The sequence below is a fragment of the Ursus americanus genome, chromosome 36 (genome assembly GCF_024610735.1).
Source record: "Ursus americanus isolate L20-20 chromosome 36, mUrsAme1.1.p, whole genome shotgun sequence".
Lineage (NCBI taxonomy): Eukaryota > Metazoa > Chordata > Mammalia > Carnivora > Ursidae > Ursus > Ursus americanus.
The window spans coordinates 24003852-24025180 of record NC_142162.1 but is presented as its reverse complement, the minus strand read 5'-3'; the positions used below and the strand labels follow the sequence as shown (position 1 = coordinate 24025180).

Below are 21329 nucleotides of genomic sequence, written 5' to 3'. Positions count from 1 at the left end.
ATGCAAAGCACTTTACACTTGAAACATTCTTTTTACGTACATTATTTCATTTAACCCTCACAATAATTCTGATACACAGAGCAAATTGTTATCCTTATTTTATAAAGATTACAGAAAATTACTTACAAAAGATCACACAGATGAGTGACAGAAGTGGCCTTGACACTTAGGTTACTGAGTCATGTGTCTGCATGTGTATGTGTACAGTCTTCAGTGTTGTGACAGAAAAATGGTACATTTTGCTTGACTTGGTGATATTTGAAAACTAGGTCATCTATTCCAGGGGAGACAATATCAGTAAACACTAGCTTTAGTGGTTTATCTATGGAAGAAAGAGATTAAGAAACCCTCTCCATATTTGCTCAGGCTTGTTTGACACTTACCTGGTAGGGAGAAGAACAGTTAGCCAGGATCTTTTGTCCTTCCAGGATTTGTACAGTCCGAAAGCCGCTGAGGATAAAAACATCAGTCTGCACCCTAAGGTCGACACTGTAGGAAAAGTCCACTATCTTCAAAGCTTGATCGTTATTATAATCATAGGGGTCGTGGATTCTAAGCCCAGATTTAAGAGAAAGAGATAATAAAAATAGGCCATGAAAGAAGCTGCAGAGCTGCTCTTTAAAAAAAAAAAGAAAAAAAAAAAAAGAAAAAAATAGGTATTGCAGGTGTGTCTTAGCTATGCCAACAGCTCCCTCCAGTGGTTAGCTATGAAAATGCACCTGTAAGAGCCTTGGCCGCGTCCAGCTAAGTGGGGAATGTTGAGATTAGTCTAGTGACACAAGGATATCTAAACCATAATGTACAGCCACCACAGAACATTTGTCATATTATATTTATTATATAAAACAAGTACTGGATGTAGAGTACAAGTCTCTGTCTTATACTAGACACATTAATGCGGACAATAGCAATGATTTACACAACAATGAGAATTATGGAAGAAATTAAGCTTTTATGATGTCATAGCCTTTCTTGTTCACTACTATAGATTAAGCTTTCCAAGTGTCATTCAGATTCCTCCTTCTCAGAGTTTAACTGAAACAACATAAGGCTGTTTTTGTGTAAGATGCCACCTATACTGTAAACTATCCTGTTCTTATTAAACTAACACCATATTCGCTCTTACTCTTATCTGTAATTCCGACTGTTATTTACTAACCCCTCCCAAAACAGACGAACAAACAAACAAAAGAAAACCTAATAACACTAATTCACTATTAATCATATTTTCCTTGGGTTTATCTATCGCATGCAATATGTCTCCAAGGAGACATATAACTGTTTATGTGAGAAAAGAATGAATTATTTTTGTGTTCCTTTTGTCTCAGCTTTCCTCAGTTCCTTCAAGTCGCTGATTAGTATCAGTGATAGATGCTATGTTTTTAAATACCGGCTTTGACTAATCTCATCACATACCTCCACAGCACAGAATGATATATTTTACTTTAAAATCTACAATTGCTCCCATTTTTCCTTAGCACAAGATACAACAATTTTTGGCCACCATAAAACTATATATTTCCTGCTCTGTGTTCACCCCTTGAATGTGATGGCTGAACTGGGTTTAATTTGAACACTAAGCCCTTTTCCTTGGCATAGTTTGCATTTGCACTCTGGCTTAGCCACTTCTCTTGGCAATTACATCAATTTGGCCTGACTTAAGCTTTGGTTTTGAAACCAAGAAGTGCCTTGGTTTTGCTAGCAGCCTCACTCGATCTGCACCGGCCCCACTCAAAGAAAGACTACACAATCTACTTCACATTCCTCCAAATATTCATATTTTACAGCTCTTCTTGCCAGGAATCATCACAATGGTTAATTTAACTTTTTTTTTCTGAACTAGTGTATTTCCTCAATATATTTTTTTCTTCGAATTCTTTTAAACTATTCCCCTTGATTATTGACTTTTAGGTAGCAAATGCTTTAACATACTGTGTTCCTCAATATGACATTTATCAAGAGGCAAAAGGAAATCGAGACTATGCATATTTTAAGAGAAAGTTGACAGAATTTTAAGGAATGAAAAGGACCAACCTGTTTCTAAGAATCAGACTCCTCGGACTCAAGTCACCATGGACGATTTCTGCTCTGTGTAATTTCTCCACTATTTTCAAAAGGTTATAAATAACCAACACTATTATTTCATGGGTAATAAGTTCACTGTGTTGAAGAAGATCCTAGAAACAAAAGGACAGAAAATTCACTATTTCTTAAGTTGGGGTGACTATACTTACACTCAATACCTTGCCACGCGCTGCTCTGTACTCCTTGTTGTTCTCTGCTAGAATCTGGGCTCTTTCATAGGTTGGGTCTTTGTCCCGGTTCTCACAACATTGCTCTCCTTTAAGACTATAAGGATTTAGGGGCGCCTGGGTGGCACAGCGGTTGGGCGTCTGCCTTCGGCTCAGGGCGTGATCCCGGTGTTACGGGATCGAGCCCCACATCAGGCTCCTCCGCTATGAGCCTGCTTCTTCCTCTCCGACTCCCCCTGCCTGTGTTCCCTCTCTCGCTGGCTGTCTCTATCTCTGTCGAATAAATAAATAAAAATAAAATCTTAAAAAAAAAAAAAAAAAAAAGACTGTAAGGATTTAATGAAATAATGGATGAAGAACATCAAGGATTAGCCCAGCCCATAAGAGTGCTCTATAAATGGTAGTTTCAAAATACCCTCATTCCAACCATTTTAGGAAATTCGTTTTATCATCGAAATATGCAACAAAATCTTCTTAAGAACATTACAGGGGCACCTGAGTGGCTCAGTCTGTTGCGCGACCAACTCTTGATTTCGGCTCGGGTTGTGATCTCAGGGTCCTGGGATCAAGCCCTGCGACGGACTCCGCACTTAGCACAGAGTCCGTCCCTCTCCCTCTGCTCCTCCCCTTCCTTGGCACGCACACGCTCTCTCTCAAATAAATAAATAAAATCTTTAAAAAAAAAAAAAGAACATTCCAAAGAATAAAATGATATATTGTGTTTGGGTTCTAAAAATAATCTACTGGGGGAGCATAGATAAAACACGAGTAGCAAAAACAGACCATTCCTTATGTAAAGAGTTTGGAAGTTGCCACTCTGTCCTAACAAGTAAAAAGCTGAACAGAATGAAAAATCAACTTTTCTAGGATCTATAAGCATGGTGGTGGTGGTGGAGGGGGTCCTCACTCTTCTGTGAATTTTATGTCTAGGAGCTAGATCGGGTTCTCACAGTAAGTGCTGGAGAAAAATTCTCCTTGTGCTTCCAGAGGTGGAAGAGAAGAGAAACATTCTGAAATAGGCCAGAGCATCCTGTTCTTAAAAAGCTCTGTCGTTAGGAGAAACTAGTTAACCAGAGCCTAACCTGCTAGGGTATTATCAGAGCCTACTTGACCTGGGGAAGGGAAATACCCAACTCCAGTCCACTCTAGCCATCATGTCCCACCTAAGGGAGGAGAAATACTTGTGAGGTACACAGACCAGAGGCACAGGCTCACTATAAAAGAACATAAAGCACAGAACTATATGACGCTTCCTTCCCCTCACACCTTATCACCACATTATTAAAGGCCTATTCGTAGCAGTTCCTTTTACCCAGTATATCATGTCTCGTGGTCAAGAAAAATTAGGGGCGCCTGGGGGGCTCAATTAGTTAAGTGTCGCTCTTGGTTTTGGCTCAGGTCATGATGTCATGGGTGGTGAGATGGAGGCCCACATAGGGCCCTGGGCTCAGCGGGGAGTCTGCTTGAGATTCTCTCCCTCTGCCCCTTCTTCCACTCACACACGCGCACGTGCACTCTCAAATAAATAAATCTTTAAAAAAGAAAAGAGAAAGATCATATGATACACTAAAAGGCCAAAAACACAATTTAAAGAGACAGAGCAAATATCAAAACCAGACATGGAAAGAATATTGGAATTATCACACCAGGAGTTTAACATAAGAGTGGCCATGAACTGATGATGATTATAATTAGATGACTGGGTCATTGCACAATTCTGTCTATTTGAAAATTGACATAATAGGAGTGCCTGGCTGGCTCAGTCAGTAGAGCGTGTGACTCTTGGTCTCGGGGTCGTGAGTTTGAGCCCCATCTCTCTTGGGTGTAGAGATTATGTAAATAAATAAATCTTATTTATTTATTTATTTATTTATTTATTTATTTATTTATTTATTTATTTATGATAGAGAGAGAGAGCCAGCGAGAGAGGGAACACAGCAAGGGGAGTGGGAGAGGAAGAAGCAGGCTCATAGCGTTGGAGCCTGATGTGGGACTCGATCCCGGAACGCTGGGATCACGCCCTGAGCCGAAGGCAGACGCTTAAAGACTGCGCCACCCAGGCGCCCCTGTAAATAAATAAATCTTTAAAAAAAGAAAAAGAAAAAGAAAACTGACATAATAAAAAGTAAAAAAAACAAAAAAAAACCAAAACCCAAAGAAGTTTTTGGCCAAAACAACTTGAGAAAGGAAAATGATCAATGTTTTAAGTTTATAATTTAATTGGTCTATTTCTAGAAGAGTAACAGGAATTTTGCACTAAATTCCTTTGCTACATGGAACACAAATCTATTTAAGGACTTGAAATGATATGCTTTTATATTATTCAAACCTGAAGGGTGAAGCAGTTTATATATTGGTGCCAAACAATACAACCGTCTTGGTACTGGTAACAGCTGCACAAATGGTCATACTCCTCATTTAAACGTTCCTTTAACTTGAGGTTGATATAAAAGTCCCATGGGACAGGTTGAGATGATACCTGTAAGAAATTTAAAAAATAAGAGCTATTAGAATCTCTGGTTATGGTTGGCAGATTGAAAACATTCCCTCCAGCCTTTATGATACCCCAACAGAAATAATAGTACAGGAATATTTTAAAAGTCATAAATCTATAATAAAAAACACAGCAGCAACAAATTCTGGAAGCTGGAGAGAGAACCGCAAGAGGTAACAACAATCTACTTAGGAAACCCAAGGAAAGCTGATTCTGGCAGTAGAGAAAGCTGACAACAACCAAATTTATGCTACAGGACCATCTCCCCACTGTATAAAACTGATGGCACCAATTACCTAGAGAAGTAAGGGTGGCGGTGGAGCTAACACAGGAGTGGCTGAACTCTACTAATGAGGACATTAAACCCCAGATTCCCCTGCTGCTCCTGTAGCCCAGCCTACCTACTGCCTTTCCTCCATTCTAGAATACCAAAAGTTTAACCCTAGTAGGTATAAAGCAGATGGGCTCTGGGCTAGAGGTCACCAGGCACTGTTAAAAGTGGGTGGGAGAGTTTATACATCAAACGTTAACATACACCTGTCTGCCCCTCCACTCTCAAGACTAATTTTCCCACTTAGCTTCCAAGAGGCTAGCAGCCAGGATTATATGCTCCAGGACGGATATTAGAAGTTTTCTCTGAAGGATCTGATCAGCTCAAAAGATGTCAAGGATTGAGGCATTTTATTGAATGGCCAAATAAGATCTTTTTAAGACTTAATTTATTTATTTGACAGAGAGAGAGAGCACAAGCAGGGGGAGTGACAGGCAGAGGGAGAGGGAGAAGCAGGCTCCCCACTGAGCAGGGAGCCCAATGCGGGCTCCATCCCAGGACCCCAGGATCATGACCGGAGCTGAGCCACACAGGTGCCCCTAAGCAAGATCTTCTTACAGTGAGGCCCAACAGCTGCCAAGGTCCTGTATACATAGAGCTTTCAATTAGCTTTTAGAGTCCCACACTTAAAATATGAATAGAGAGTCAAAGACTTGAAGAAAGCCTCTAATATGAAAGACAGAGTTCAAAACAGACAAAAGGAAACGGATAATGCAGGGAGAAAAAAATTTAAAGCATTGTAAAATCACTCAGAGAAATAAAGAATATTCCATCTTTGAAATGAAGAGCAGAATGTTATAAAGAAGAAAATTCTGAGAATAAAAAAGAGCCCTGGCAAATCAGATGCATGACAAAAGAAATGAAAAACCCAGTAACAAGTCTGAAAATAAAGTTGACAAAACATTCTAGAAAGTTAAGCAAGAAGACGAAGAGATAGAAAAGGAGAAAAAAAGATTTTTAAAGGATCTCCAAGAGACCCCATATCCTAATAAAAGGAATTCTAGAGGAAGAGAACAGAGAAGACTGAAAAGAAATAATTTATTCTTCGAAGAAAATTTCTCAAAACTGAAGGAGTTTCCACAATGAAATGGCCATTCAGTGCCTAGCATATGGGCAAAATAGATTTTTACCAAAACATAAACTTGTGGAATTTCAGAATACTGGGGACAAACAGAAGATCCTACAAGGATTCAGGGAGAGGGAAAAATAGTCTCACCAAAAAATGGCAAAAGACTTTAAAAAGCAAGGCCACAGGCCAAAAGATAATAAAGCTTATCTTCAAAATTCTAAGGAAAAAGTTTTGAACTTAGAATTTTAATATCCAGCCAAACTACCAATCAAGTAAAGATGTGGAATAAACAATTTTCTGACATGAAAGTTTTCAAAAAAGTTTATATCCCATGCATCCTTTCTCAGGAGGCTACTAAAATATGAGGGCTTAAACCAAGAAAGAAATGAAAATGGGAGCCAATATTACTGGGCATCCAATATAAGAAAGAGGTAATGTGACTCCCTAGGATAATGGTGAACGGAAATGTCAAGGTAATAATACCGTGTGTGTGTGTGTGTGTGTGTGTGTGTGTGTGTGTGTGTGTGTATGAAGCCCAGAATGTAATTTGTCAAATTGGAGCAGGCCAGAAAATTTCAGGATATTTCCTCAAAGAGACAGAATTGATAGAATATTTAGTATGTTTGGACATATTAAGAGATTTACACAATTGCCTCTCATTTTTGATATCTGATCCTGGCACACAATGTTGGGTGATTTTTTTACTGTCTCACCAACTTTTCATCAGGAAACTTATGGACGATTCAAAGGAGTTGACGGTACCATGAGACCATAGTTACTGCTTCAACCCACATTATTTTTTTTTACAAGGTAACTGAAATGACAAAAAATCAGTCCCACCTTTATTATGGTTAATTCTGCAGAGTCTCCTGGTGTCACCCAGAAAAATTTGTAATCTTCACATATTAGGTATTCTTGTTTTATGCAATAATCCTCATTACCTGTTGAGAAGGTTTGATTCCATTTAAAAATCACTGTGAATATGTACAGCCCCCTTAGCTTTTACTTCCTGGTTTAAGGGCCAAAAGTACTTTATATTTGCCAGTTAGCAGCCAGTTAGAATACTCTTCCAAATCATTTGTTAAAAGTTGAAAGAGGGGAAGACAGAATCCATATCATTACCCAGACATGAACTTAACAGTGTATCAACCTCTATAATGCTGTTTATTTTTCTTTCTTTTTTTTTTTAATACATGAGTTTTTTTGTTTTTTGTTTTAATTAAGTAAACTCTACCCTCATTGTGGGGCTTGAACTTACGACCCTGAGATCAAGAGTTGCGTGCTCTACTGACTAAGCCATCCAGTGCCCCTATAATGTTGTTTCTTATCATCTAAAAATATATGCTGTGCCCAAGCATCAAGCTCAAGTACCAATAATCCCTTACTTTTATAGTGCCATACAAAAAACCTTCAATGATACTTACCCAGTTCAATTTCCTTTTCTATTTCCAACTTAGGCATTGGTCTATCTTCTATAAAAAACCCTGCAGAGGCCCTCAGCTCCATCAGAGATTTTAGTAGTTGTCTGCGATACTGTGGACACCAGGGTGACTGAGTAGGGTTGTCTGGGGGAAAATAAAACAGTTGAAAAAAAAAAAAACCCTTCACCCCCATAACCTAAAATAGGTGTTATAAACAGAGGAGAGGAAAAAACACAAGATTGCACAATCAACACAGCTAACCTCAGACAACTCATCCACCTCAGGTCTCTACGGTGTTCAGTTAATACTGATTCATTCTAGAAATTGCACAATTTATGGGAACTTTTCTATAGGAAAAAAAACCCACATAGCTCAGTGTGCTGACATAAATAAGTGTTCAGTAAACATGGATGTAGAGGTCTGCTTACAAGTGGTGTGCATGAAGCTACCTGCAGTCTCATTAGTAAGCTCCAGTTTCTCAGGAATTTGAAGACATTTGATGGAGGAGGAACTTGTAACTGAGGCAGAAGACCCAGAGAACCCAGAGGAGTGTGTGGCTTCACGGCTGTCTTCGATAATTGGGCTGAAAGAACCACAAGAGTCAGTCCTCATAGGGATAACAGGTATCACTTTATCTTTGTTATTTAGTATTCATTAGCCTAATTTTCAGAGTCTATTATTTTCCTGAAACAGATATAGATTCATAATCAGAATTTAGGTGACTTTATCTACCCTGGTTGACAGGCAATGCTCAGCATTAGATTTTCTAAATTTATGCTTTATTTACCTAATCTATAGCAAATGCCTAATCTACATCTATTCTAGACTACTGAGAAACACTAAGATACTTTTTTCTTGTTTATCCTTTCTCTATACATTTTATTCTTTAATAAGAAAAGGTCAAGAAAGAAAAAGGGAAACCCAAATCAGTCAAGGTGAATACATGCTAGCAAATGTGACTGAAAGTTTACTGGACAAAAATTTGAAAATGCAGTTTTAAAAGCACAAAATGGCAAATTAAAGAATATTCCTAAAACCAATATTCATTTGTTTAAATTAGCCAACTTTTAAATATAGATAGATCATAAGGTTTAGTCTGTGGCTCCCTATGCCATTCCTTCATACTACCCTTTATTCATTTCCACCTCCCCATTAAAAGGTAACTATATCTTTTTAAAGACTTCCTTCCTTCCTTCCTTCCTTCCTTCCTTCCTTCCTTCCTTCCTTCCTTCCTTCCTTCCTTCCTTCTTTCCTCCCTTCCCTTCCCTTCTCCTTCCTTCCTTCCTTCCTTTTTGAGAAAGAGAGCGAGAGCAGGGGGAGGGGCAGAGGCAGAGGGACTCAGCAGGCTCAGAGGAACCACGCTTAGCATGGAGACTGACCCAGGGCTTGATCTCATGATCCTGAGATCATAACCTGAGCCGAAATCAAGAGTCCGATACTCAACCAACTGAGCCACCCAGGCACCCCTAAAAGATACTTAAAAAAAGTATACTCCTGGGCTCCTGGGTGGCTCAATTGGTTAAGCATCTGCCTTCAGCTCACATCATGATCCCAGGGTCATGGGATCAAGTCCCACTTCAGGCTCCCTGCTCATCAGGGAGTCTGCCTCTCCCTCTGTCCCTCCCCCCTACTCATGATCTCTCTCTCTCTCTCTCAAATAAATAAAATCTAAAAAAAAAAAAAAAAAAAAAAAGTACACTTCTAGCCTATCTGAAATTAGTATCAAGCTATTCTACCACTATTTAAAACTTAGTATTAAAGGAAAAACAAAATGCCTCCTGTCTCTCAATCAGGTATACTTTGCCAAGTTTCTCATAGACACCAGAATCCTCCTGGGGCTCTCAGTCTCATAACCACCAAAATTTACTTCTTCTAACCCTCATACGCAAATCAATTACCAAATCCCACCACCACGTTATCAGCGTGTCATGTAAAGCACTTAGCACGGTACCTGGCAGGTAGTGAGAACCTGATAAATGATGGCTCTAACTGACAAGCACACACAGAATAAGTGATCACTCGAACAGTCTGGTTTGTGCAACATACAATCAATCACCTGAGCTTCTTGATGCGGAGAGTTGGGCTGTACATGGTGCCACAAGCAGTCTGCTGGTCCTCAGAGATCTTCACGTCTAGATCCTCCTCCTGCAGCAGCCTTTCAGGATCAGAAGGGAGATCCTTCAAGGACACTATCTCATGAAAAGGCGTGGATACAAAGCGAGCTGCTCTGGCGAAGTCACAAGTGTCTTCTGGGTTAGGACAGATAGTTACATTCCTGAAACCTGTGATAATAGCATCCTCACTCAAGGGCTCAATTCCTGTAAATTCATCCTGAAAAAAAAAAATTCATAAAGTTTAGCTGAAATAGTTCAGTGAGCATATGGAGGACGTATCTTTTTTACTTAGAGAGACAAACATTAGATAAGTGATTTTCAACGTAGGGTACAGAAGTAGCATATTAGAATCTCTAGGAAAGATAATTTTAAAAAGCACATCGTACGTCTGAGGAAAAAGGTTTTATATCATGAAAATAGCAAACTATGTATTATCAAGAAAATATACTGTGAGGATTCCCACACAAAGGAAAAATACTGGATAATGTTTTTTTCCCCAACCAATTTCACCTAAGAACCAGAAGAATAATACTATTTTTCTTCTGGCTTTGACCTAGAAAGTGTTCTGATAATCTGCTATCCTCCTAGCTTTTAAGTCTTCTTCTATGCCAAATGTTGAATTTTTATTTTATTTCTAAAAGATAATTAACAGTCACAGTAAAAAATATGGAAGACAAAGTATAAAGTATAAAAAAATGGAAAATTTTTAAAATATTCCTTTGTCTTTCAAAGATTTATTTATTTATTTATTTATTTATTTATTTATTTATTTATTTATTTATTTATTTATTTATTTTAGTGCACCTGCAAGCAGGGGCAGGGGCAAAGGGAGAGAGAGAGTCTCAAGCACACTCCCCGCTGAGCATGGAGCCTGACACAGGGCTTGATCCCAGAACCCCAAGATCATGACCTCAGCTGAAACCAAGAGTCAGACACTTAACCGTATAAGCCACCCAGGTGCCTTCCTTTGTCTTTCAAAGTAATTCATGTATATGGTTTAAAAAGTCGACTAGTTGAGAAGGATATATAGTGAAAAAGTCTCCCTTGCGCACTTGACCCCCATCTCCACTCCAATTACTACTTCCCAGAGGCAACGGTTGTTACCATACACATCTGGTAGGTTACAGCATACACTTAAGTGCATATACTTAAGGGTTTTAGGGCCATTTGGCTGGCTCAGTTGGTAGAGCACATGACTCTTGGTTTTGGGCTCATGAGTTCAAGTTCCATGTTGGGTGTGGAGCCTACTTAAAAAAAATTATAATAAAAATAAATAAATAAGGGGTTTTATAACAAGTGAAATAATAGCATGTATGTTAGTATATTTTGGCTATTATAAATAATGTTGCTATGAACATTCACGTACAATTTTTTTAATGTAAACGTGTTTTTAATTGTCTTGGATATATACCTAGGAGAGAATTGCTAGGTCATACATACGGTAACTCTATGTTTAACATTTTGAGGAACTACCAAGCTGTTTTCCAAAGTGGCTGCACCATTTTATACTCCTACCAGCACTGTATGAGGGTTCTAATTTCTCCACATCCTCACCAACACTTGTTATTTTCTGTTTCTGTTATTTTCTTTGATTACAGCCATCACAGTGTATGTGAGATTGTATCTCACTGTGGTTTTGACCTACATTCTTAATGACTAATGACGTTAACATCTTTTCATGTGTTCAAAGTGATTTTAATTTTAACCCTAACTTTGTGAGAGCTGAATGAAACAATTCACCGGTCTGCTTATATTAACTTAGGAATATTGTTCCTTACACAAACATCTGGAGACACATCCTCATTTGAGTTGATGCTTTCTGAAGTTTTGAGAATTGCAAAGGGTCTTCGTTGGGATAAAACCCGTGGGGGATCGGCAGGACGACTGGAAAAAAACATACCCCACTTAATTTATTTTTCTGTTCACATAGATAACAGTAAACCTTAATGCATCCTCATTCATAACAATAGAAGAGTTTTAAGTATCAAAACAAAACAAAAACTTCAAACCTGGTATTTTTTTTTTCTGAAAGAAGAAACTCATCAAAAATGGAGAAAGGTATACTGGGACCTATAGAAAAAGATAACAGATTTATGCTCTTAAGAGTAAATGCCTATTCTTTAAGAAATCTAAGTCAATTAATACTTTGTGCTGTTTGGAAGCAGAAAGGTAATCTGTTCTTTAAAATGAACAATTTCAAACATATAAAAGTAGAGATCATTTAATAACAGTTATCTAAACGTGGATGATTGTCTCATTTTTATTGCTCACCACTACCACTACTTTCCAAACCCAACCCAACTCTGAATTATTTTAAAGCAAATCTAAGACATCATATCATTTGTAAATATTTCAGTATGTATTTCTAAAAGAGAGAGGCTCGTTCAAAAAAGCATAATCTCAAAACATAATCATACCTATAGATTAATAATTTCTGAGTATCATATATCTGATCAGAAGATTCACATTTTACTAAAATTATTTAGAAAGTTTGAATTGGGAAAGCAGATTCATATACTGTGACTGGTTGAAATGCCTCCTGAATCACTTTGATTCTAGAGGGTTTGTTGTTGTTTTAGTAATTTTCTGTTGAAGAAACTGGTTGTTTGCCCCATAATGCTGGATTTTTTGCCTATTACATCTTCCTGTGTTGTTTAACATGTTCCTCCAGGCTTTGTATTTCCTATAAATTGGTGGTTAGAGTTAGAGTTTTAATCAGATTCTATTTAATTTTTTTAAACTACTAATAGGTAGATATTCATGTTTTTACCACTTTTAACATACTTTTAAATGAAAGGAGAATAAATTTGGGATGCCTGGGTGGCTCAGTTGGTTAAGCTCTGCCTTTGGCTCAGGTCATGATCCCAGGGTCCTGGGATCGAGCCGCATCGGGCTCCCTGCTCAGTGGGGAGCCTGCTTCTCCCTCTGCCTGCCGTTTCCCCTGCTTGCGTGCTGTCTCTGTCAAATAAATAAATAAAATCTTTAAAAAAAAGAATAAATTTGAATATAAATAGCTTCAGGGTTTTTTTTTTAAGGATTTTATTTATTTGACAGAGAGGGGGCACAAATGGGGAGCAGGCAGAGGGAGAGGGAGAAGCAGGCTCCCCGCAAGCAGGGAGCTGGATGTGGGGCTTGGTCCCAGGACCCTGGGATTATTACCTGAGCCAAAGGCAGACACTTAACCTACTAAGCCACCCAGGCACCCCTAAATAGCTTTAGTTTTAGACATTTTTTCCCCTCTTTTCCAAAAAACCACTTTCTGGTGCCTGGGTGGCTCAGTTGGTTAAGCAACTGCATTTGGCTCAGGTCATGATCCTGGAGTCCCAGGATTGAGTCCCGCATTGGGCTCCCTGCTCAGGAGGAAGTTGGCTTCCCCTCTGACCCTCCCCCCTCTCATGCTCTCTCTACCATTCTCTCTCTCTCTCAAATAAATAAATAAAAAGAAAAACCACTTTCTTGGCTGCTGGATACTATTGATAGGTTTTGCTCAGTGTACATTGGTAAGGTGGAAAATAATATCCGGTAGTTAATATAAATTTAAATTTACAGTAAAACTAAACATTTCAAAGCACCGAGGAATCTTACAAAAACAAAAACATTCTTAAATTTCTATCCTTTCTCAGGGTGCCTGGGTGGCTCAGTTGTTAAGCGTCTGCCTTTGGCTCAGGGCGTGATCCCAGAGTCTGGGATCGAGCCCCGCACTGGGCTCCCTGCTCTGCTGGGAGCCTGCTTTTTCCTCTCCCACTCTCCCTGCTTGTGTTCCCTCTCTCGCTGGCTGTCTCTCTCTCTGTCAAATAAATAAATAAAATCTTAAAAAAAAAATTCTATCCTATCTCGAATCATATGTTTATAACTGAATTCCATGATTCAAAGATACGATAGTATCTTAGTTCCCCTCTGTCTTCTTACGGCTCCCTTTACCATAATTAAGAAAAATATTTACCACATATTACATAATGTGTTTGCTATAGGTAAGTTTTTCATGACATTGTCAAATACAACTCACCTTTAGAATGAGGTTCTTGCCAAATGTTTTCTGCAAGTGAAGTCTCCCTGTGAAGAAACTTGTTTTAGAACACGTCCTAAGTACCCACAGAAAGAATTATTTGATTCTTATAAGTCCAAGAGGCTTTTTCACTAAATATAAGCTTCTTCACTCTAAGATAAAAAAAATATTCTAGTACTGTTAATCCAAATTCTTTAAGAAGGTAGAACCTTCAGTCATTAAAATGTTACAGAAGTATATTTGACAATAGATGTTTTAACATTAACAGTATAAACAGATTACAAAATGGTAAACTCTCATTTTTATCAAATAAAACAAAAAACAGAACACATAAGGATATACTTATGTTAATAGCAGTAATTTCTTGGTTGTAGAAATGGGTGGCTTTATCCTTAAAAAATTGTATTTGAGGGGTGCCTGGGTGGCTCAGTCGGTTAAGCGTCCGACTCTTGATCCCGGCTCTGGTCTTAATCTCAAGGTTGTGAGTCCAAGCCCCATGTTGGGCTCAATGCTGGGCGTGCAGCCTACTTTAAAAAAATTTGTTTTGAATTTAAAAATGATATTTGATTGTTTCTGTAAGAAACATGTATTTTTTTAATGGAAAAAAAGTGAGTACCCTGTCTTCCCTCATCAGCATCAAAGCTTACGTTGTGACAGAGACTTGCAAACATTTTGTCTTGATATTACAAAAGACTTCAAGTCATTAGAGACAAAGGTTGGCTCTAAGTGCCCTCCTATAAGCATCATCCCTTCCACCAATGTGGTCCTACCTGGCACAAGAGTTTACTGGACAAACAGAATTGGATAGAGCCATTCCTGGTATTTCCTGAGACTCCGAAGCAATTTGCAGTTCAGCTGTCTCCTTTGTAGTCATCTTCTCTTCTTGCTATTTGCATTAAATAAGCAAAATCAATGTTTCTCTCCTATCTAAAAAATCCTATTTTCAAGCTTTAGTTCCAAAATTAGGTTTACCATGCTCTTCACCTAGATACCCACTAACCATATAAAATATCTATACTATAAAAGTTCTAATAATTTACGTTCCTAGTATAAATTGCTTCTGTTGTACTCAACCGAGCAGTGCCAAGCCTATACCAGATTTCTTTGGGTGACCCCATTTCAATGCAAACATAACTAGAATAAAAAGCTAAAGTCCAGAAGTTATAAAACAATGGTTTAGAGTCTAAATAAGAAGTCAATAAATTGCATCACTTCTAGTGACACAAGTTCCATTTGAGGTCACCTGTTGAATTACTCTTCTGCTGGACTTTGTTGCTACTAATAGCCATGAAACTACCAGAAACTCTGAATGGGGGTTGGGAGGATTTTTATCTTCTATGCTTTTATACTGTTTAAATTTGTTTCAATAAGTGTACTTTTCTATATTAAAAAAAGAGAGAAATGGGGGCATCTGGGTGGCATGGTTAAGAGCGTGACTTTTCATTTCGCCTCAGGTCATATCTCAGGGTGTGAGATGGAGCCCTGCATGGGGCTCCGCGCTCAGTGGGGATTCTACTTCCCCTCTCTCTCACCCTCTGCCCCTCTCCCTGCTTGCATACTCTATCTCTAAAATAAATAAATAGATCTTTAAAAAAGGGGGAAAAAAAAAAAAGAAGCGAGAGAGAAATGACCTGATCACCCGTTCTTTCTCGCTGAGTAGTTTGAATTTCTTTGAGCTTCTTCTCCATCTCTTCAATCTGTTTCTGCATTTCTGCTCTTTTCTCTGCACTGGTCAGTAGCTCAGCTAGAAACAGTAAGGTTGGTTGATAACGTTACTCCTCATAGCCATTTATTCTGTCAAAAACTGTCTTTGGAGCTCATGGCCTCAACATACAAGCTAATATTACAGATGAGAATAATATAAATGGAGCAAAGTCCTCTACTTGAGGTCTAGGTCTCTATTGTTTAATTTACTTAATCGATAAGTACCAGAATATCTATGATGTGCCAAGCACAATTCAGAGCACTTATGTGTCAGTGGTGCATAATACAAAGTTCTTGGTCATGTGACACTAACATTCAGTTTGGGGGAGACATACACACACACAAATTAATAAGAAAATCAGTGTTAAAAATAAAATAGGTGATGTGAGAATGTGTGACTGAGTAGGAGAACGGAGGTCAGGAGCTACTTAAGACAGGTAAGCAGGGAAGATCATTTTAAGAGAGTGATATTCACAAAGTTGTAACCTGAATGACAAGGAGCCAGTCATATAAAGATCTGGGGAAAAATTCTAGGCCAAAGCTGGCACAAAGGCCCTAATGCAGGAACAAGCACTGTGTTCAAGGATTCCAGAGAAGGCCAGTATGATTGTAGCAAAGTAAGAGGGAGAAAGCTAAAGATGAGGTTGGAGAGGTAGGGAGGAGCCAAGCAGTGTGTGGGTAGAGTTTGTACTGCATGGTAAGACAATGAGAAAACACTGAAGAATTTTAAGTAAAGTAATGATAGGACCTGGACTTTTTATAAAGATCATCTGCTATGAGCAAAATGGACTGTAGTAAGGCCAGACTGAAGGCAGAAAGTCTGGCTGCAGTAGTCTACCTAAAAGATGGCGGTTTGAATTAATAATGAGAATGGTGATAAATGAAAGATTGGGGAAATTTTTGGTGGTACAGTTGATAGGCTTATTCATTAGATGTGGGGGAATGGTACAGAAAGAGGGATCAGAGATGACTTCTGGGTTTTCTGGCTTGAACCAACTGGGTGCATGGTGTTCCCTTTTACTAAAATGGGGAAGGCTGTGATATGCGTATGTGTTAGGGTGTGGTTTTTGGCAGAAATCAGTAATTCTGTTCTGGCTATGTTGAGTTTAAAATGTCTGTTGGAATAGCCAATAGATACAGGTAACTAAATAGGAGTCTGGAGTTCAGGTGAAATGTCAGGGATAGAGATATAAATTGGTGAGTGCCCAGCTTGTAAACAGTATTTAATCCATTACTTAGTGATAGCTGTAGAAAGAAAAGATAATTTGAATATTCCAAGATTCTATCCTGGGCCTTAGGAAGAAGTCTTTGATGAGAAGAATAGCAGTGAAGGAAACTGAGAGGGAATACACACCAAGAAAAAAGCCAAGAGAAGCATTTCATAAACAAGTATTTCATTAACTGAGTCAAATGAAGCCAAGAGGTCAAAAAAGATCAAGACTGATAAATGGCCACTGGAATTGGCAAAAAGGAGGTTTCCGGTGACCATGATCAGAACTGCTTCACTGAAGTAGAGGGAATGTTTGAGAAAATAACGGGAAGTGACAAAGATTACAATTCCCAAGAAATTTTGCTATGAACTAGATCAATACACATACCTTCTCTTTGCTCTTTTAATTTCTTCCGGAAAACTTCAGCCCGGATCTCTTCAAAGGAGAACTCCCCAACCCCTGCATAAATCTTCTCCTTACAATACATCATCTTCTCTTTCTTCTCCTGGGACTCTTGCTGATGGCTTTGAACTCTTTGCAGGGGATCTCCTTCTTCCTTTCCAGGCTTTCTTGTGCTTAGAATGTGGTTTATACTAGGTTCAATTTTACATGGTGTCCTAAAGAAGCAAAATAATTATTATTCACCATAAGTCAAATGAGTTATTTCTTACATGTTTTGACAGAACACAGGGACAATGTCAGTAGCAAGACTATGTATAATTGATTTCAAAAAATAAAAACAAAGAAGATTGAGAAAAGAGGCTAAAAAATAATTTACATGGATTATCAACAGTCATGCTCTGAGTACTACTCTGTTATGAGGAGGAGTGAAATCAGCCATAAGTTAGGGTCATCAAATAGCTTATATTCCTTATAGATAAATCTGAATATCATATCTTAATCAAACCCGGTATATGAAAGAAAATTAACCTATGAAATATAGCCCATTTGTTACTGTTTATCACCAAGAACAATTAGAGTTAGGAATACAACATTTAGGGAATTGATGATGTCAAGTTCAAGGTTCTCAGCTAAGAGGAAAGAATGAAAGTGATAATAAAGGGGCGCCTGGGTGGCGCAGTCGTTAAGCGTCTGCCTTCAGCTCAGGGCGTGATCCCAGCGTTCTGGGATCGAGCCCCACATCAGGCTCCTCCGCTGGGAGCCCGCCTCTTCCTCTCCCACTCCCCCTGCTTGTGTTCCTTCTCTCGCTGGCTGTCTCTGTCAAATAAATAAATAAAATCTTAAAAAAAAAAAAGTGATAATACAGGTTTGAAAGGATGAAGCATGAAGTACTTCAATCAAAACAGGGCAAATGTTCTTAATTCTGGCTATGGACAGAATTACTTATATACCTTTTATTTTCTTATGTGCCTTTTTACAACTAAAGATACCTGGTCCCGGGGCATTTGGTTAAGTCGGTCAAGCATCAACTCTTTTTTTTTTTTTTTAAATGTATTTGACAGAGAGAGATAGCGAGAGAGGGAACACAAGCAAGGGGAGTGTGAGAGGGAGAAGCAGGCTTCCTGCCTAGCAGAAAGCCCATGCGGGGCTCAATCCCAGGACCCTGGGATCATGACCTGAGCCGAAGGCAGATGCTTAACAGCTGAGCCACCCAGGCGCCCCAAGCATCTGACTCTTGATTTCGGCTCAGATCATGATCTCAGGGTCCTGAGATGGAGCCCCACATCGGGTTCTGCACTCAGCGCAGTCGGCTTGAGATTCTCTCTCTCTCCCTCTGCGTCTCCCCCTGCTCACGCTCTCTCTAAACAAATAAAATCTTTAAAAAACCCCAATAACCCCCCCCCCCAGACATCTTGTCCCTACCCTAGATCCACTAAATCAGAACCTTATTTAATGGTAGGGTCCAAGCATCTACATATATAAAAGACTTCCTCAGCTTGTTCAACCTGTTAAAGGACATCTACAAAAAACCCACACAAACATCATACTTAATGATGAAAGACTGAATGCTTCTCCTCTAAGATCAGGAACAAGATAAGAATGTCCTTTCTTGCCACTTCTATTCAAAACTGTACTGGAATTTCTAGCCAGGGCAATCAGGAAAAAAAAGAAATAAAGCATAAATTTAAAAAAAAAAGAAACAAAACATCCAAGTGGGAAAAGAAGTAAAAATGATCTCTACTTGCAGATGCTTATATATAGAAAATCCTAAGAATCTGTAAAAACTACTGGGGCTAATAATGAGTTCACCAAAGAAGTAAGATATAAAATCAATATATGAAAATCAATGTATTTTATACACTTGCAATGAGCAGAAAAGGAAATTAAGAAAACATTTTTATTTATAGCAGCACCAAAGAGAATGAAGTACTTCAGAATAAATTTTTTAAAAAGAAGTGTGAATAGACACCAAAGAAGATACACAGAAGGCAAATATACATATAAAACATACTCAATGTCATATATTATCAAGAAATTACAAATTAAAAAAATGAGATACCACTACACAACTATTAGAATGGTTAAAATCTAAAATACTGATAACACCAAATGTTGACAAGGATGTGGAGGTATGAATGAACACAAAATGGTGCCGCCACTTTGGAAGAGAGTTTGGCACTTTCTTACAAAACTGAGTCTTATGATATAATCCAGCTATATCAGTTGAAAACTTAAGTCCACATAAAACCCTGCATACAAAGGTTGATAGCAACTTTATTCATAATTGCCAAAATTGGAAGCAACCAAGATGCCCTCCCATAACTGGATAAACATCCACACATGGACTATCATTCAGTACTAACAATAAATGAGCTATTAAGCCACAAAAAAGACATGAAGAAACCTTAAATGCATTTTACTGAGAAAAGCCAGTCTGAAAAGCTTATATACTGTTTATTTCCAACTCTAGGACTTCTGGAAAAGGTAGAACTATAAAGACAATATAAAGATCAGTGGTTGCCAGGGATTTGAGGGAAGGATAAATGAACAGGTGGAGTAGAGGAAAGTTTTAAGGCACTTGAAACTATTTTGACCCTGCAATGATGGACACATGAAAAACCCATAGAACTGTAAAACACATCGGAGTGAACCCTAATGCAAACTATGAACATTGGTTAATAATGTATCAATATTGGTGCATCAGTTACAACAAATGAACCATACTGATGCAAGATATTAATAGGGAGAACTGTGTACAGGGTTGGGGAGGAGGAAGTATATGGGAACTCTCTGTACTTTCTGTACAATTTTTCTATAAACCTAAAATAGCTCAAAAAAAATAACATCTACTTATTTTTTTAAAAAGTGCAAAATTTGTATTCTGAAAACTATGAAACACTGTTGAAAGAAATGAAAGAAGATATAAATAAAAGATATTCCATGTCCATGGATCAGAAGATTTAATATTATTAAGATGGCAATATTCATGAAATTGATCAACAAATTCAGAGCACAAGCCGTAACACAATCCCAGCTGGTTATTTTGCAGAAATTACCAAAATGATCCTAAAATTCAGATGGAATTGCAAGGGGACCAGAATGGTCAAAACAATCTTTAAAAAGAAGAACTAAGTTGGGAGACTCAAACCTCTAGATTTTAAAAGTTACAACAAATCTACAGTAATCAAGGCTATGGGATAAGGACACACATGTAGATCAATGGAATAGAAAAGTCTCAAAAATAAATCCATACATTATGGTCAGTTGATTTGCAACAAGAGTACCAAGACCATTTGCAGCACCTGGGTGGCTCAGTCAGTTAAGCGTCTGACTCTTGATTTCAGCTCAGGTCATGATCTCAGGGTTGTGAGACTGAGCCCCGCATAAGGCTCTATGCTGGGTGTGGAGCCTGCTTGAGATCTCTCTCTCTCCCTCTGTCCCTCCCTACCCCCTCTCTGAAAAAAAAGAAGAGTACCAAGACCATCTAATGAGGAAAGAAGTTTTTTCAAACAACTGTATATCCACATGCAGAAGAATGAAGTAGGACTCTTTCCTTATGTCATACACAAATGTTAGATAAGAATAGATCACAGACCTAAATGTAAGAGCTAGAACTATAGAACCTTCAGAAGAAAACTGAGAGTAAATCTTCATGGTCTTGAGTTAGGCAAAGCCTTCTTGGATGCAACACCAAAAATATAAGAAACAAAAGTAAAAAGTAAGTTGCACTTCATCAAAATTTTTAAACCTTTTGGGCTTCAAAAGATAACATCAAGAAAGTGAAAAGAACAAAGAAAATGAAAAGACAACTGATAGAATGGGAAAAAATATTTGCAAATCATGTATCTGATAAGTAACTTGTACTCAGAATATATAAATTCTTACAACTCAAAAATAAAAAGACAGGGCATCTGGGTGGCTCAATGGGTTGGGCCACCAACTCTTGATTTTAGCTCAGGGTGTGATCTCAGAGTCATGGGATCAAGCCCTGCATCGGACTCAGACATCAGCACCGAGTCCACTTGGGATTCTGCCCCTTCCCTCTGCCCCTCCCCCCACTCGGGCTCACGCTCTTTCTCAAAAAAATAAAATCTGTAAATAAATAAATAAAAAGACAAATAATCCAATTGAAAAACAGGTAAAGGATTTGAATGGGCATTTCTCCAAAGAAATACAAATGGCCAGTAAGTCCATGAAAAGATGTTTAACATCATTAATCATTAGAAAAATGCAAATCAAAACCACAATGAGATACTGCTTCACACCCGCTAGGATGGCAATAACCAAAAAAACAAAACCAAAAGAAAGTGAATAATAAAAAATGT

The 21329-nt window shown here is 38.2% G+C and overlaps 1 protein-coding gene across 3 annotated transcripts in view; it reads right to left on the bottom strand.

Moving 5' to 3' along the window:
* The window catches only part of BUB1B (BUB1 mitotic checkpoint serine/threonine kinase B), a 48096-nt gene that overhangs the window by 2741 nt on the left and 24026 nt on the right, over window positions 1–21329 (bottom strand). For 2 of the 3 annotated variants that reach the window (XM_045816283.2, XM_045816277.2), the window contains exons 9-21: window positions 16990–17219; window positions 15319–15431; window positions 14458–14573; window positions 13688–13734; window positions 11691–11751; window positions 11460–11565; window positions 9624–9898; window positions 7996–8150; window positions 7571–7711; window positions 6987–7087; window positions 4582–4731; window positions 2035–2177; window positions 384–552 (exon numbers count right to left, since the gene is read on the bottom strand). In XM_045816283.2, the coding sequence (XP_045672239.1) occupies window positions 384–552; window positions 2035–2177; window positions 4582–4731; window positions 6987–7087; window positions 7571–7711; window positions 7996–8150; window positions 9624–9898; window positions 11460–11565; window positions 11691–11751; window positions 13688–13734; window positions 14458–14573; window positions 15319–15431; window positions 16990–17219 (1807 nt within the window). The remainder of the gene's footprint in view (window positions 1–383; window positions 553–2034; window positions 2178–4581; window positions 4732–6986; window positions 7088–7570; window positions 7712–7995; window positions 8151–9623; window positions 9899–11459; window positions 11566–11690; window positions 11752–13687; window positions 13735–14457; window positions 14574–15318; window positions 15432–16989; window positions 17220–21329) is intronic. The other variant, XM_045816293.2, reaches the window with a different exon arrangement.